The 16,316-nt window shown below is 34.1% G+C and overlaps 1 protein-coding gene and 1 pseudogene across 8 annotated transcripts in view; one reads left to right on the top strand and one right to left on the bottom strand.

Moving 5' to 3' along the window:
* Window positions 1-16,316, bottom strand: part of TCF12 (transcription factor 12) — a 395,187-nt gene that overhangs the window by 38,670 nt on the left and 340,201 nt on the right. For all 8 annotated transcript variants that reach the window (XM_063091485.1, XM_063091487.1, XM_063091488.1 and 5 more), the window contains 5 exons: window positions 12,227-12,332; window positions 11,041-11,180; window positions 10,610-10,754; window positions 10,214-10,278; window positions 2,193-2,271 (listed from right to left, as the gene is read on the bottom strand). In XM_063091485.1, coding sequence (XP_062947555.1) covers window positions 2,193-2,271; window positions 10,214-10,278; window positions 10,610-10,754; window positions 11,041-11,180; window positions 12,227-12,332 — 535 coding nt within the window. The remainder of the gene's footprint in view (window positions 1-2,192; window positions 2,272-10,213; window positions 10,279-10,609; window positions 10,755-11,040; window positions 11,181-12,226; window positions 12,333-16,316) is intronic.
* Window positions 7,736-9,951, top strand: LOC134371718 (large ribosomal subunit protein eL34-like; annotated as a pseudogene).

Below are 16,316 nucleotides of genomic sequence, written 5' to 3' on the forward strand. Positions count from 1 at the left end.
ATGGGCTTCTTGTCAAGCAAGATAACAAATCTTCTCATTGTTCAAGCTAGCTGAGACAAGAGTTTCTTTTCCTTTCAGCCTAAAATATCCTAACTGATAAAATATCTCAAAGCTTCTTCATCAGTACTCTCTAGCTAGAAACATATGCCCCTGGCCTGATTTAAACAAGGATGATTGTCTTAGAAGCTGTCTCTGTGGCTCTGCACCTGTGAATCTACTCACAAAGTCGGTGCTGAGTCTCACTGATACTCAAGCATAAGGAATATGGCAAATATAGAGAGCACACAGTAGGTAGAACTTTTAATTCCAGATATTGTAACAGGCCATTGCCACACAAGATATGGAATAATTTCCACATATTACATAGGAGCCCTGGTTTACTCTTTTTCTTTTTCCCTTTGACTGTGCATATTTTGTCAAATAGTGCTTTCCTTTCTTCCTTTTCTTTTTCCACCTCTGCTCTGCCATGGGGGGTGGGGAGAGTGTGTGTGTAAGGGATGTGGAGGTAAGAAGGAAGCAAGACATAAAGGAGACAGGAGAGATTCTTTGATTATGACTGCTGAATTGAAAAAGCCTATTAACATCTTCATTACACAATTCAACAATCTAAATTTTCATTAATCAGCTGAATTAAAGCTGAAAAAAATATTACCCATTAAACATCAAATAAAGATGGAGGAGGAAATGTGTGATTTCACTTGGTACCATTATTTTTTGAAGAACCTCTAAGTCTCTTATTCTCCACTTCACTGATGTCAGCATACAGCCTGCCTTCCTATCTGGTGTTAACTAAAAGCAAGGGACATTTTGGTAGTTATCTTATAGGCAGAGGTCAGAACACACAGTAAGGGCTGATATGGTCACCTCAGGTGAGAGAGAGAAACAGGCTGTGGGAAAAATACGGATAATTTTAGAGAAACTGTGCCAAGAGTATGAATAGTGTTAAAGTTACATCATTCTTCCCATAATTTCAGCTCTGTTAAACAACTTTAAGTCAATGGGTCTTTCATAGTCTTGTCTATGTGGGGAACAGCTGTTCAACTTTTACTAGACAGCTGAAGCCATGGTGTCTGGGAAAGTGGCAGAACCTGCTAATAGCTGAAAGCAGCTGCCAGCAGTTCATCATCTCCACACCGGAATGCTTTGCAGCAGAGTCAAAAGCTAATATACAAAAGCACAGGTGATCCCAAGGGCCCTGACAGCTCAGAGCCCTGATTGTGAGAAACCCTGAATAAGGCAAAAACGCTTATAACAACAGAAAACAAAACCACACAGACTTAACCAATGGCTTGATCAGGAAAACAGAATTATTTCTGAGGTCAAGTGCTGTTGAACAAATATAGCCATTTTACCCAGTTGCCTAATGTCTTTTCCTCAAAACAAATATACTTTTTCTTCAGCAAGGTTTTTCTCCAACTGCTCAAAAAAATATACTTCAAATTTTAAAATTACAGCTTGATATTAATAAACATTTACATGAAATTTTATTCCTAATATACTGAAAAATTCCCATTTACAATAATAATTGTGTCTCAACAAATTTACTCTGTAGGATAGTATCTAGAACTTGTCAAAACTAATGTGAAAAAGTTCAGAAAAAAGTAAAGCAAATCCGAACCACTTATCTTCATTAGCAGTATTCAACCACATTCACAGAGAGTTCTTTTCCTTAGCAGACAAATACACATCATCCCCAAGAATTTTATATATATATATATATATGAAATAGTAACTTGGTGGACTCACAAACTATCTAGCAGAAACAGTTATTCATCTCAGAGTGTTACACATGGTACATGGTGAGTTTGGAGAAGAAGGAAGAAAGAAGTTACATGCACTTTTAAATAGATTATTTTATTTTCTATGCTTTCTTATAAAATTTTTTGATTTAGCTTTCTCTGCATTTTACCTTCATCCCAAACACCTAGCCTTATTTTTATCCTGTTATAACAATTGTTCTTCGAAATTATCAAATTATTTTAAGAATTAGGAAAGATTTAAATAAATCAAAACTAGCAAATATTTCAATATTCTTCAAAATGAACTCAAGGAGAAGGCTCTAATTACATGCTTTCTTAGAGTGAAAATCTAAATAATTTTTTCATAAATTTTTGTTAGATTAAAAATAAATAAATTGAAATATTTCCAAGTAGCCTCACACATGTGATGAAGTAGATAAAAAAGAAGCCTACCTGTGAGAGGTGAAGGCGATCCAACTGGTGTTGATGGATTTGATGGAAAACTACTACTGGTATGGTCAGGAGAATAAATCTAACCAGAAAACAAGAGATACACATGCATAGATATGTGACAACAGTAAAAATATAAATCCATTCACATGGAGTTATTTTTATAATCTAAGCTGCCACCCCTAAGATTCAGAGTGAAAAATTTTCTCATCAATTTTAGGACTGTTTCATTACATAAGGGCTATAGAAGCCTCAGTTTTAAAATGAGGATTAGAAAGTATATATATTCTAATATAGGAGGAATAAAATAGATCATATTTATTTATTATTCTAATTGAAAATAATTTAAAGTTTCTAATTATTAGAACAAAAAAATGAGAAATGACTACAAAGTTAACAAATCTGGTAATTAAACAATCATTCTCGAATATACAATCTAAATAAGTGGTACCCTTTAAAAATAATTACCTCAGGAAACTATTAACTTATCTTCTGGAATGGTCTTTAATAAAAAGCTACTCAGGGAGCTGACTAGTTAGCTGAGCTGGTTAAGAGCATGGTATTGATAACACCAAGGTTAAGGGTTTGGATCCCCGTACTGGTCAGCCACCAATAAATAAATAAATAAACACATACATATATACATACATACATAAAAGCTACTCAGTTTGATCAACCATATTTTTGTCAATTTTAGCTCCAAATGTGTTGTGTGAGTGTTGTCTCTTCTGGGACAATCCTATTCTTATAACAGGTTTAATAAATTATTTTTGAATCTCAGTCCTTAATTTAGGGCAGGCAAGTCAACTTATGTGTATAAATTGCGGTCAAATATTTTAAAAAGGAAAACTACTGGTGAGTGCAGAGTCATCCAATAGAAATAACCTTGTTCTGAATAAGCTTAGAGCTCTAATAGATTTAAAGAGGACTGAATTATGACATAAAGGGTCTCAGCAATGGTTTTCAAAAAAGCATAATAATGTTTTTTCAATATCTGAAAAAGCCAGATATTGGGACAGGTTCATGTAAATAAAACAAAATTCCACAAGTCACAGTTAACAAACGTAATGGCTTTCATTTTTGAAAAAGATAATTCCAAATTGCAAGCAGCCCCAAGTCTACTTTCCTTTGACTATAAGTGGATATATCTACTTCAAATAAATCTACCTATTTGTATGATGTTCATAAATTGAAATTGTAAATAGCTTTATACACCAACTTTCCCAAACAGCCAGATCTAGAAGTTGTATACTCAAGTTAGAAAGACGTTTTGGAAAAGCAAAGCTATGGAAAAGAGTTCCAAACACTTTGGGAGGACTTAGTAACAGGGAGGTGGTATAACATAAATATTGCTGATCTTAAAGTTATCTTTTAAAAAATTTATAGGACAGGTGAAAATTAGCTAAAGGTCACATTTCATTCCTTGTGGCTTGCATACATATACTGATTTATTTCAACCATGTAAGTAAATTAGGTAAGGTCACTAAACTTCAACAAAAACATGTCTCAACATACCTCTTTACCACTGTAAACCACTATTTCCTGTGTTCCAGATTTAAATATACCTTTATGAGCAACTGATGCTAACTTTAATGAAATATGTCTTGACTATATTACTGGTAAGGAAGAGAAGGGCTGATAGCATTGATGGTGAGTATATGAGTGAGAAAAGCTTCAGTTCCATGCAAAACTGTGATTATCATAAACTAGCCCAGCTCACTGATTTTCAACCCTCATCTGCAAGGATTAATAGCATGAAAGCATTGGAGAAATAGCATTCTCTGTCACACCCTCCTGCTTTTGTTTACTTCACAGTGCTCACACTGCATTCCTAATCATCTAAATTTACTTGTTTATTATGTCTCTTGCCTTTCCCCTAGTACAATGTATGTTCCAGAAGAGAAGGACTTTGTCTTTTTTACTGCTGTAACTTCAGATTCCACAACAGGTCTGATAAATGGTGGGGGTTTGATATATATTCATTGTAAGAATGAATATCACCCTTGCTAGAAATTTCCATTTCAGTGATTCTTTTTGGTCCTTGGATGTATTTACCTAGGATCCAGCTCTCTTCTACTCTTCTAGTTCCCTTGATGTAGGTTTCCCCAGAGTTCTAGTCTGGGTTATTCTTTTCTATTTACCTGTGCTTTATCTCTTGATAATACTGTTCTTTCTTAAGCATTGACTTAGGTGAGTGACTCCTAAGTTGACATCTCTATCCTCACACTGGTTGCTGGACTTCTCCATCTAGACATGCTCTTCTTTCATCCCAAGCTCAGTATGTCCAAATCCAAGTTTTGCATCACCACCCCAAGCTAGTTAACCTTCACATCTCCACTGTTTTGACTTCTTTACGTCAGTAAGGAGCACCCTTTTTACTGTAACCAAAAACATTCTCCTTCTCCCCTTTTAGCCTCTGTCCCTCTACCCCTCTGTAAACACTAGTACTCAATCCTTTAAAATGTTTCTAGGATAGGCACACATCATTCTCACTGCCAGTGACACCACTATAAATCTTTACTAGAACTTGTAGCTGGACTAGTTTAGTATTCACATGTCTAGTTTTGCCCTTCTCCTTCCATCCTATACATAATTGCCAGAACTATTGTCCTCAAACATGACTTTGAACAGTCAAATCCTATGCTTCCTGTTGCCTACTAAATGATAGAGAATGACATTTGATGGCTTCCATAATCTGGTCACAAAAATACCTTTCTGCCTTATAATCTACTTATAAACTACATGCTCTATTATACAAAAAAATTTTTTTTTCTGAACATAGCATGTCCTCCTTTCAGAATGCCTGTTTATTAACTTCTCACTGATGGAATTCTACACAACATCTAAGCTCAGTTCAAATGTCACCTCCCAATTTATATGTCATTTTCATCTCCTTTATACTCTCTGAATAACCTGAGCTTCTCTTTGGTCTTTTACTTCACATTGTGTTCTGCATTTTCATTATTTGTCTGTCTTATATTCTCTTCTTGACTATAAGCTCTTTGAAGGCAGGGCCCTTACACTGCTCAACACTAAATCCATCATTGTCTGCCACTATCCTGTACAAGGAGATGCTCATTTTTTTTTTTTTAAACTTGAGTGACTAAATTACACTTGAAATTTGTTATAATACTTACTGACAAAAAGCAGGCCTCAATAAATGATAGTATTTATCGTAGTATTTACATAATTAGGGTCAGCAATAGAAATATCAAAGGGGGAAAAAGAGCTTGTCATAAAGATGACTTCATTTCAAATCAGTTTTATGGCATAAACTTTGAGAACAATGATATGGTGAGGTTCCCCTACTTCTGGGAATCAGTGCTGATGCACTAAGCTGTCCATATCCCATCACTCGGTAGGTAGATATATATAGGCTTTTGAGGGTAGAAATGAATTACCAACCCTATTTTCCCTGACAACTCTGCCCTTAAACAATTCCTAAGCATGTCAAGAACTGGTGACAACTCCTTTAAGTCAAAGAAGGAAAAGATTACACTTTAGAGTCACATAAGATCACTACTTTAAGTGACTTAGCAAAATGCTTTGATGTTATATGTAAAATAGGTGTGACCTTTTAAAAATCACTGTGTAAACATGAGACGTAGATCAAAAATGTTTCAAGGATAAAATAATTTCTGGTATTTTTTCCAAAAGCAGCTTCTCCATTTGTATAATAAAAGCCATTTTTTCCCCACTCACCCATCCCTTTAACTGGCAAAGTAGAATCAGTGAAAGTGATGATGAAAGTGTTATCAATATTTTTCCTGAACTTACAGATAGCCCAGCAAGTTATAGGACTTTTTCTCGTTCCTTTTACGTTCATAAAAAGAATGTATATACGGGGAGAGAAGGAGCAATACAACATTAAAAAAGCATAATACAATCTTTAGGATCACAGATCATTTCACTAAACGTTATCACTGCATGTTTATTCTATTACCAAGTCACAAATGAATTATACTTATTCTACAGAAATTGTTGTGCTACTTTAAGAAATTTTAAACACAAGGCTTTATTTGGCAAACAGCATTCTAAATCAAGAATACATATCTTTTCAGTCACTTAAAAAATGGGGGTGGGAGTGATTTAGAGTCTAGAGCATAAACACAAAGTAAGAACTCATTCTGTATGCAGTCCATGGTCCTCATACTGTTAAATGACCAATGATGAATAACTCCCAATACCTTCTGCCAGGCTTAAACGGTAATATGCCTCATTTTACTGCAACAAATGAGGCTCCTCCTCCTATCAGTCATGGTCCATTCCAATCAGCAGGGTGCCAATAAGCCAGAGGCTAATGAAAAGGGCTTCGGACAAAAACGAAACAATGGAGCGTACCCCAAGCCCAATCCTGGAACCATGAGCTCAATTTTTTAAACACTACAGTGCACATTTCAGTTAATCTTTATTATGCTAATGTTATTGAGTCTAAGGAACAAAGAAACTTATTTCATGAATTACTTTTAAACGTCAACTTCCCTGAATTGGCTTTTCTTTTGTTAGAGACTGCTGACCATTTAACTATCCAGATTAAAACACACGCACGCGCACACACACATATACACACACACACACAAGCACACTCACTCTTGCTCTGAGGTAGAAATCAAAACATAAATTATCACAAAGAAGTCTGATATAATCAACAAAGTTAAACAGTCCTCTTGTTTGATCTCCTCTAAATTAAAGACCAAGTGTTTTGATATGGTATTAGGCATTGAAATAAACCAGATGTTTCATCCTCTATATAACTCTCCACGGGCACAATCTTAAAGGGTTATTGTCTGGCAAATGTTCAGGGAAACACATTAAAAATGGCACGAATACCCAGATTTTCCTTTTTTTCTATCTACCCTAGTTTATTGTCTAAACTAATGCATAATCCACAGGGCTTTGGGAACTTTGTGTAAATACTTTCATGTACAATTCTCTTTCTTGCTATCCTGAGATTAAGACCACAATTATCCAGGCTTAAACCTAAAATAAAGGAACCTTTGCAAATGCATTATCTGGCCTTACATGTTTAATCACACAGTATTCTGTGGGCTCTTTAATACCTAAACTGAAGAACAAAGGTTGTACCCTCTGATGTTTCACACATGAAAGACCTTCTAAGACGTACATCAGACATTTGGGGAACTAGAAGTAACTTCTAATGACAATAGCATGGTGTTTCTCCATCTAAAACTAGATGCTATATTAAAAATGTCACATTCTAAAGAACTTAAAATTTCAAAATAGTAATGGTCATCATTTCCAAAGTCTGTAATACCTAACATAAAATTCTGATATGCATGTCAGACTTTCAAATGTAATCCTCATTAAGTTCCTTGTCCTCATCTCTTCTAATCCTTCCTATCCCAGACAATGTAATGTTTTTGTTTTTCAGTACATTTTGAGAACACTAAACACACATTAAAGTGAATGTGAATCTGTAATGAAAGTCAGAAGAAGAACGTGTTTGGGAAGGTATCTGGTTGGGGAGGGGGTGGAGAGGAGCAGATGGACTGAAGGAAGGGATTTGAAGACTATGGCATGCAGTGATGGAGCAGATGGAATGCATCACCGTCAGCTATGACAGAAATGATTTATGGGATGACCTGGCTGCTCCAGCCTAGTAACAACACAGGATGACAGAGCTGTGTTTCTATGACAACGAAAGCCCACCCACTAACTAGATTAAACATTTCTTCCCTGAATTTGGATTTTCTTTTCCAAATGCCACCCTGGCTTGGCTAGTATGATGTTCATAATGTAGGAAGATATTCAGGAACTTGAAGAGTAATTGAAAATGAGCTTGAAGGGCCACTGAGGACATCACAAATTCCTGCCTGCCTATATGCCAAGGTTTCTTTACAGAATATTCCTCAAATAAAATAAGCAAATGACCTTTGAGAAAAAAGCCCCCGAAATATAGGTTATATTTTAAAAAGTTGCCTAGTATTGAAAGTTCAAATGTTATCTGTCCTCCTGTATATAAAATGTCTGTTACTGGATTCTTTCAGAATCAGCAGAAGTAATAAGGCAAGCTAGTCAAATACCTGGGAGCCCCTCAGATTTAATAGTATAGAATAATTTTCTTCCTGAATAGGTCATTTTCACTGGATAGGAATAAGTCCAAAAAAAGGTGGGACAATTCTCTTTAATACTCATCAACACCCTGAGAGACATATTCACCACAGCACTGCTCTTTCTGCATGTATAGAGCAGAGGTTAAGAGCAGAGTCTGAAGCTAGTCAGATCAGGGTTCTAATATATGTGATCCCTACTAGCTTACTAGCTCTGTGATCCCTAGGGCAAATTACTTAATCTTTCTGAGCTCAAATTACTTAACCTTTTAAACCTAGTTCCCCCTCTGTAATATGGGGATAATAATGCCAGCCTCACAAGGTTTTCTTGAGAATTAAATGAAACAGGACATATAAATGTATGTATTACATTATTGTATGTTTAGTGCCTGGCTCCTAGTAAACATTCAAATTATAGCTGATAATTTTTGTGTGTTTTGTTATTATCATCACTATATTATATGATCCAAGACTGAATTCAACCAACATTTACTGAGCTCCATTTTGTGCGAGGCTTCACTATGTAGTGGATGAATTCGCCTTGGTTTCATTTCTTAAGAAGCTTGTACTTATCTGTGGAGAAAGGTTTATTTACAGAAACAATTACAAAGAGGTTTATCTCCTTAAATGTTCAATAGTTGCTTCCTACTATTCACATATTAAAGTGCTCTGCCTTCCCCATGAACAGTGACATGTGTTTGACAGTTAATTGCACTTCATAGAAAATAAGACAATTCTGAGAATTCTAAGAGGCATATTGCTCAGAAAGAAAGAAGAAAGAAAGTTTAAGGAGAAATTTCAGAAAGTACAAAGCAGAAGTGCCTCTTTTAAATAATTAGAGTTTGAATCTTTGTAGATTACTGATAAATGTTCTCCCTTCAAGTTTGAGCATTCCAAAAGAACAGATTTTAATTTTAATGTTTTAAGAATCAGATATTAAAACACAATCTTGCTTTGTTGCTGAAGAAAATACTATAGGATTCCTCCAAAACAGTTTTACTCATTTTAGCACGAATTCTTCAATAAATCTGGCTTTTTTTGAAGGCTCTCATTTTCTATCTTTTGAAGGAATCAGGGAATCAGCTGCAGCTGAATGTCTTTTCCTCTTTTTTTTTTTAAATACTTTCCATCTTGGAAAAGCTCCTTACAAAGGCACGTCATTCTCTTGATCAGAAAAATAACTGAGCTGTTTTTCTTGGTTCTACTTGACTTATTTTAATGGGCCACTCACTAAGTGTGATACATTTAAAACAAATAAATAGACTTCATGATTAATCTCAGTAATTTGTATTTTAGATTACTTCTTTTTCTTTTTCTGGGGACAGTGTCCAGAAGCATTCAGAATGCTGTTTAACATACTGTTGTAGGCTTTACTATAATATAGCCCTTAACAAAAGTGGACTGTCCCAAATCCCTGGTAACAAAATTGTTTACCTTCATACCAAGAAGGTTGGGAAAGCATGAAAATCTTCATGTGGCATGTACCCAAGCAGACTTTGAGGGATTTGTGCTGTGAACTAAGGTTCTTATGAGGTTGTCTAAAACTAAAAAACATGTCAGCAGAGCCTATGGTGGTTCCGTGTGTGCTAAATATGTCTCAGAAAGGATCAAGCATGCTTTTCTTACTGACGAGCAAAAAAATTATTGTAAAAGTGTTGAAGGCACAAGCACAGAGTCAGAAAGCTAACTAAAAACATAAAGTTTTGAGTAATTAAAAAAAAATCAAAGGCTTAAAAAAAAAATCCCAAATTTCTCTTCCTTCTCCATATACCTGTTTCACTAAAACAAACACAGATATTTAAATTGAAGTCAGAGGGTACTTCTTATGGGGATGACGTGGGAAGGTGTTCATTCTCACGAGATAATGTAAGGACACTTACCACCCACAAAAACTAATCACTGCATTTAGCAGTGTAAAATTCATTCAGCAGAATATGTAAACTCAATACTCACAGATGCCAAAGCCTTTCCAAGTGCATCACCTGTCTGTGAGCTTCCAGCAGCATTCCCTCTAGTTCCTGGATATTTTAAGTAGGGAAACAAATCAAGAATTTTAGCAGGCAAGTTTTTTTTTTTTTTTTAAGCACTTTATCATCATTTCAAGGGTGTTCTCTATTGTTATCTCACATCTGTCACAATAAACCAGGAAATACTCTGCTTGTGTTGCACTTAATATATAAGTAAAGATACGTTCTTTACCAGTTTCTATATTAATGAAAATAAATAAGTTTCTTTTCTTCCTTTCTTTCACTTTTAAACTCAATACCAAAAAATATATTGAAAAACACGGGATTCACTGAAAATCTCAAAATTAGGTTTTTGTAAGTTTTGCCAACCCAGAAAGCTCACCTAGAATGCTATCTGATCCATTGATGGGAGGAGTGTGTGAGGCAGCCACATAAGGTGAACTGCTGGTACTGCCACGATGGAAGCTGGACATTGGTGGAAGACTAGTGTTTATGTCTGTTGGTGAAACTGAGTGTGGAGGATAACTCTAGAAAAAGAGGAAAAGAGACATAATCTATTAAATACATTTTCTGAAAAATATGCACATACCATGGACAACTACTGTAACGAGTCAAAAGAGCATTAGAAGTTAGAAGCTAAAGAGTGCTACTACTGTTATTTACTTTTTAAAAGGGCATGGTAAATGCAGTAAGCCGAGAAGTACTTCAAACTTCAGAAGTTTTGGCAGAATCAAAATTTACACTTAGAATAAACAAAAGAAATACAAATGAGGACAAAGTGTTGCTGCACCCTAATCATGTGTTATAACCTACCAAGCGGTCATGTGAATGAAGGCTGCCATAACTACTGGATTGAGACATATGGGAAGTGGAGGTTCCCAGAATTCCACCAAAACCAGGCTGGCTCATCCCATTTGATGAACTCCAAAGGTCAGAAGAATTGTGGGTCCCATCTAAGACAAAAAGAGAAATATGAAATTTTCCTTAGTTAAAAAAATTTTCTTTAATTTTGATGATGCTTATAAAAATTCAAAGGGTATCCTCCAGATATTTCTTTCCTCCCTTTTCTAACCTAGTCTTCTATCCAGTTTTCTTCCCTCTAAACTGTAAAATTACTATTTAAAAAGAAGAAATAAGCTTTATAGTTAGGAAAAAAAAGTAATCCAAACTGTAAGAGGTAGGTCATTACAAAAATCCTCAGAATATCTAAATTCATATCAAGGAGGATAATAAAAATTCTAAATTAAGGGATATGTTGCATTTAATTTTTGGTTAAATGGTATAACCATAAATATACAAATCAAGTTCTTAATACATAACAAGCAATGTACATAGTATCAAACATTTGAAACTGTGGAATAAAGAAGTTTCTCTAATAGTAAACCTAAATAAATTGATAATGACCATATTATAGTTAGCCTTCAAATGAAATGTGTCAGCAATGACTTCACTCACCAATATAAAGTCAAGGAACCATTTATGAAACAATTTATTGCTCCCATATATATGCTTCCCATAGTCCCAAACCACAAGAGACCAAATAAAAATGATTTGCAAGAAATGAATTAAAGGAAATGCAACACTTTTTCTCTTAAGTCTTACTTTGTTCTATAATAGTCACTGTTTATTTAATTGGTAATTCTAGGTGTGATAGGACTCCGTAATTTAAACAAGAAACTAGAGTTGTTAATTACTATCATACATTTAAATTCTAAAATACACAAGACGGTTCTCATTTCTCTCAATTTATGTCCTTTATAAATTCAGACAATACTGGATGGGCACTCCAGTGGTTTGCTGGATAATACAACTGAATTGCAGTCAGCAATAAAAGGCATTAGAAAACTATAAAGCTAAATTTTAATTTACTTCAGCCAAAAAATACCTAGATAAATAATGTCTGAACTCCTGTATAGGTACTCTTTCCTCACACTTTAAGACAATGGGCTAATATACAGATGACTGTGGTGGTATTTGACGACTATTTAGTAGTACTTACCTTGCATAAAGAAAGTGCTAGCAAACATACTGGTTGGTGGCTTAGGAGATGGATAACTAGGAGATTCACGGTTGAAATCATCTGAATTTGGGGATGGTGCATATACCTTAAAATTAAATAGGAAATTTAATTAAAGTGTAAATGACTTATCATACTACCTCATTTACTATGTAAAATGTGTTCTATATTCCATAAAATGCCTTAAAAGGCCTATTTAATCTCTATAAAGGCCTACTACGTATGTAAAGTATACTGCCCAAATCCACATAAAAAGTGTCCAACTTGGTTACTATCTACATGTTTCTTTTTAGCTGATTACTAGAAAAAAATACTAGTCAAAATATCCTTGTAATGCATCTTTGTATGACAATTACATCAGGTAGATGAATAAAGTTGTAAGTGTTGACTTGGCTTACAAAACACAAATTTCACATAGGCACATAATTCAAAATCTGATGCAGCAAATAAATGTCCTTTGAATACAGCATAAAATAGAATTTGGATTCATAAAATTCATTCTTTTCACTGTTATAAGATTAATCAAATCAAAATGAGTTAGATTAAATGTTGATATCCTTTGTTACTGTTAAAAGGTAACTGTGAAGGTCACAACATAACTGTTGAGGGACTTCCTTAACTTAGTAACATGGCCAAGTAAACCAAATTCTGCTGAGGGGTTTTAATTCTTTAATTTCAAATACATTTTCCTGTTTGGCATAGCTTTAAGAAAAATCTCATTTAATTTGTTAGTGCAGTATTCATTTCCTTTGGTAAACCTTTGTTTCTGATAAGCAAACTATCAACATTTTAAATTAGCAAATGGCCAACATTTGCATTCCTCTGGAAAACTAAACCTGACGGTCAAACAACTTTAATGATCAAAACATGATCGCAACATTCTCATGACCACTGAAACCAAGAAGGAAAACAAATAAGTAACAATTAAAGGGATGTATGGTCTGTAAAAGTAAGCCAGTAGTCTGGAAAGAGGCAAAAGTGAACTACTGCGAGCAGCAAATGAAACAATTTATTTTGTGTTACTTTGATAAGAGTATGTCCATTAAATTCCACTGCAAAAGAAAAAATTCTAAGTGTTCAGTTAACTGGAAGAAAGTAAATAACATCACAATTATAGGAGCATATGTAAAAAAAAAAAAAAAAATACACATACCTGTATGCATAAGCATAGAAAATCTCTGCAATTACACACATGGAACTTAACAGTTATATCTCTGGGCTTAGAATTGGGAAGGAGGTCTTACTTTATGCCTTTCTCCATAATTTGATATTTTTATCCTAAGCATGTATTTCTATATACTAATAACAACAAAGAAAAAGTTAAGGAAGCACACCAATATTGAAATGGGAGCCAAACTTTTAGTTTACATTAACTAGCAATTATATTAATTTATTCTTCCTCTGAGGTATTAACTGTAAAGACCTCTGGCAAATTAACCCAACATTCCCCAGAGTTTATAAAATGGTGCAAATAGTACCTTCATTAAGGGGATGATGGGAAGATCAGATGAGATAATACATATAAATAAAATGTGTCTTGTGCAAAGTATGTTAGCTAACATTATCATCTATCATTCTAATAGAAAGTTATGCTGTTAAATATTGCCACCATGCAGTCTCTGAATACTGCTTCTTAGAGTTTTTGTTTGATGTGACTTTACCTATATATACAATTTATCCTAAATAAAGGGTTAAAAAGTCCATTTTAACTCTTCTTGCTAGTCCTGTTAACAGTAGCACAGGTATATCTTTTTAAAGGACTGGCATTCAGGTTTCCTACCTTTCACATCCCAGAGAACACACATCTTTGGTACCTGAGAAGTCTGGGACAAGATATAGTCCTAAGAATTACCCAGAAGGATCCTAGATAGAGGGACATGGCAGATATAATGGTTTGTTCATAACAATTATTAAACATACATTTCTAGTTTAAAGTTATTTCATAAAAGATTGTGTTAGAATGAAATAAATGGGCATATACAAATGTGTTTGAAAGGTATTACACAGGCTAAGAGGCAGGTAAAGTTTTCAGGAAAGGAGCTTTGGACTATTTTCTTTTAATCAAGTTTCATCTTCTAAACTTAGCCACAGCTAGATGTCCTCTACCTCTTTTGTATATACATTTCCCCAAGCTGAAACCACAAACAACGAAAAACAGTACAAGGCCATTGATTTAGCCAAAAAATACAAACAGAATCAAATTCAGAAGACAGCATCAGAACATATGCTTTTTATCACAAATAAATATTTACTACATGCATCATCCTTGATCTGAAAGTGAAATATAAAATTCTCTAATTCCACCCAGGTTATAGACTGAAAAAGTATGTAACCTTCACACTTGATAACTATGAAAGAACTTCACTTTTAATGTGTCATTTCATACAAAAAACCCTACATAATTAGTCAGTTTAAATTTCTACCTAATTTGTCAATTTATACTTCTTTATCCTTATTCCCATTCAATTCACTGTATTCCATATATGATATACTTACACTTTTAAGTTTTTTAAATGTATGCAATTACAAAATGAAGGGATAAATCTGACGTCACCGATTTATAAATTGTTGCTAAATAAAGAAGAATATACTGATCAGATAATGGTTAATTGATGGCTGTCATGAAAAGCAATGACAAAATTATCTTTTTTTATACAAAAAGATAAATTATACAAAACAGCAACAGACCTTCCTACACCTACTCAAAAATTTTGAAACTGTATGTAGAAAACAAGGCTCATTTTAGAAGCAGAATTTGTTTTTAGTGCTAGACTTTATAAATAGACTTTGAGAAAAATAAACTTTTAAAGGATAGATCAAATAAATGAAAATATTAAAAAAACCCAAAAAACAAAACCATAACAAAATCCTAAACGACTGTATCATTTATGTACTAATACAAGTTCAAAACTTTTATCATAATAAAAATGTTTGGAATACATTGTTCCCGAAGAGGCCCATCTAACAGCATTTCCAACACAGGCTAAACAACTTTACTTTTGGTATCTTAACCACAGCTTGCAAAAACATAGATGCAATGTTATGAAGCAGCAGTTGTGCCAGTCTTGATTTTTCAGATCAAAGAGTTCTTGCAGCAAAGAGCAACTGATGTGGTCTCAAAGACTTTATTAATTCCAGATGTAGGAAAATAGTCATCCAATTCCACAAAAAGAGCAAGTCTCTCTTAGTTACAATCAGTACTGGCCACAAATTAAAACCAGACTGCTTATGTGATCTGATCACCTGAACATAGATGCCAGTTTTTTTCTCCCTAGTTAATGATCTAATCATACATTTAAATATCAAGGATGATTTTGTATCACAACAAACAATCTTAAAATTAAGAGAAAGGAATATGTATGTTTTAAAATGATTAAAATCTACCAGGAGTCAAACTATTTTAAAAAGAATAGAAAAGGGTACAATTAAGTAATTTAAGATGTTCTATTAAAATGTGGTAGGTAGAAATTTTCTAGCCCCTGTTTCAGAATGTCAGGCTCACAGTAGCTATCATAGGACTGTCTCTTTCCCAAGCACTTATATTTTCCTCTCCAAGAATGGCACTAGGAGAAATTTTGAGTGGTTGGTGAATAGACACTCCTAACTTGAAAGAATATAACTGAAAATCTAACAGATACCTCCCTTTCACTATTAAGTCTGGTTGAAAAGAACAACCCCACATTAGCATCGTGAATGTCCTCATCTCACACACTCCAAATAACTCTTTAAAAGGTATAGCATACTTTAGGGATGAATAGTTACAATTACTCTTTACAGTGATTACACAATTATCCTTGGGACATTTTAGTTCATACAACCCATTTGAGTATAATTGGGAAAGACAGATTTCTTTTCCCCTGCTTGGATAATTCAGTTTAGTCATATGGATAATCCCAAATTCAGGACAGACCACTCTCTGTTTAGCTCTAGAGGTGGTGTGCTCCTGACTTCAATGCATCCTTCCTGTAATTAATATTGGACACATCCCTGTGAGGCAGCGAGGTATAATGACTTTCTGATAATCATTAAGAAAACATAGAGAAATAGAAGCTTTTGTTTAAAAAGTTTTCCT

Source organism: Cynocephalus volans, chromosome 3 (assembly GCF_027409185.1).
Source record: "Cynocephalus volans isolate mCynVol1 chromosome 3, mCynVol1.pri, whole genome shotgun sequence".
Taxonomy (NCBI): Eukaryota; Metazoa; Chordata; class Mammalia; order Dermoptera; family Cynocephalidae; genus Cynocephalus; species Cynocephalus volans.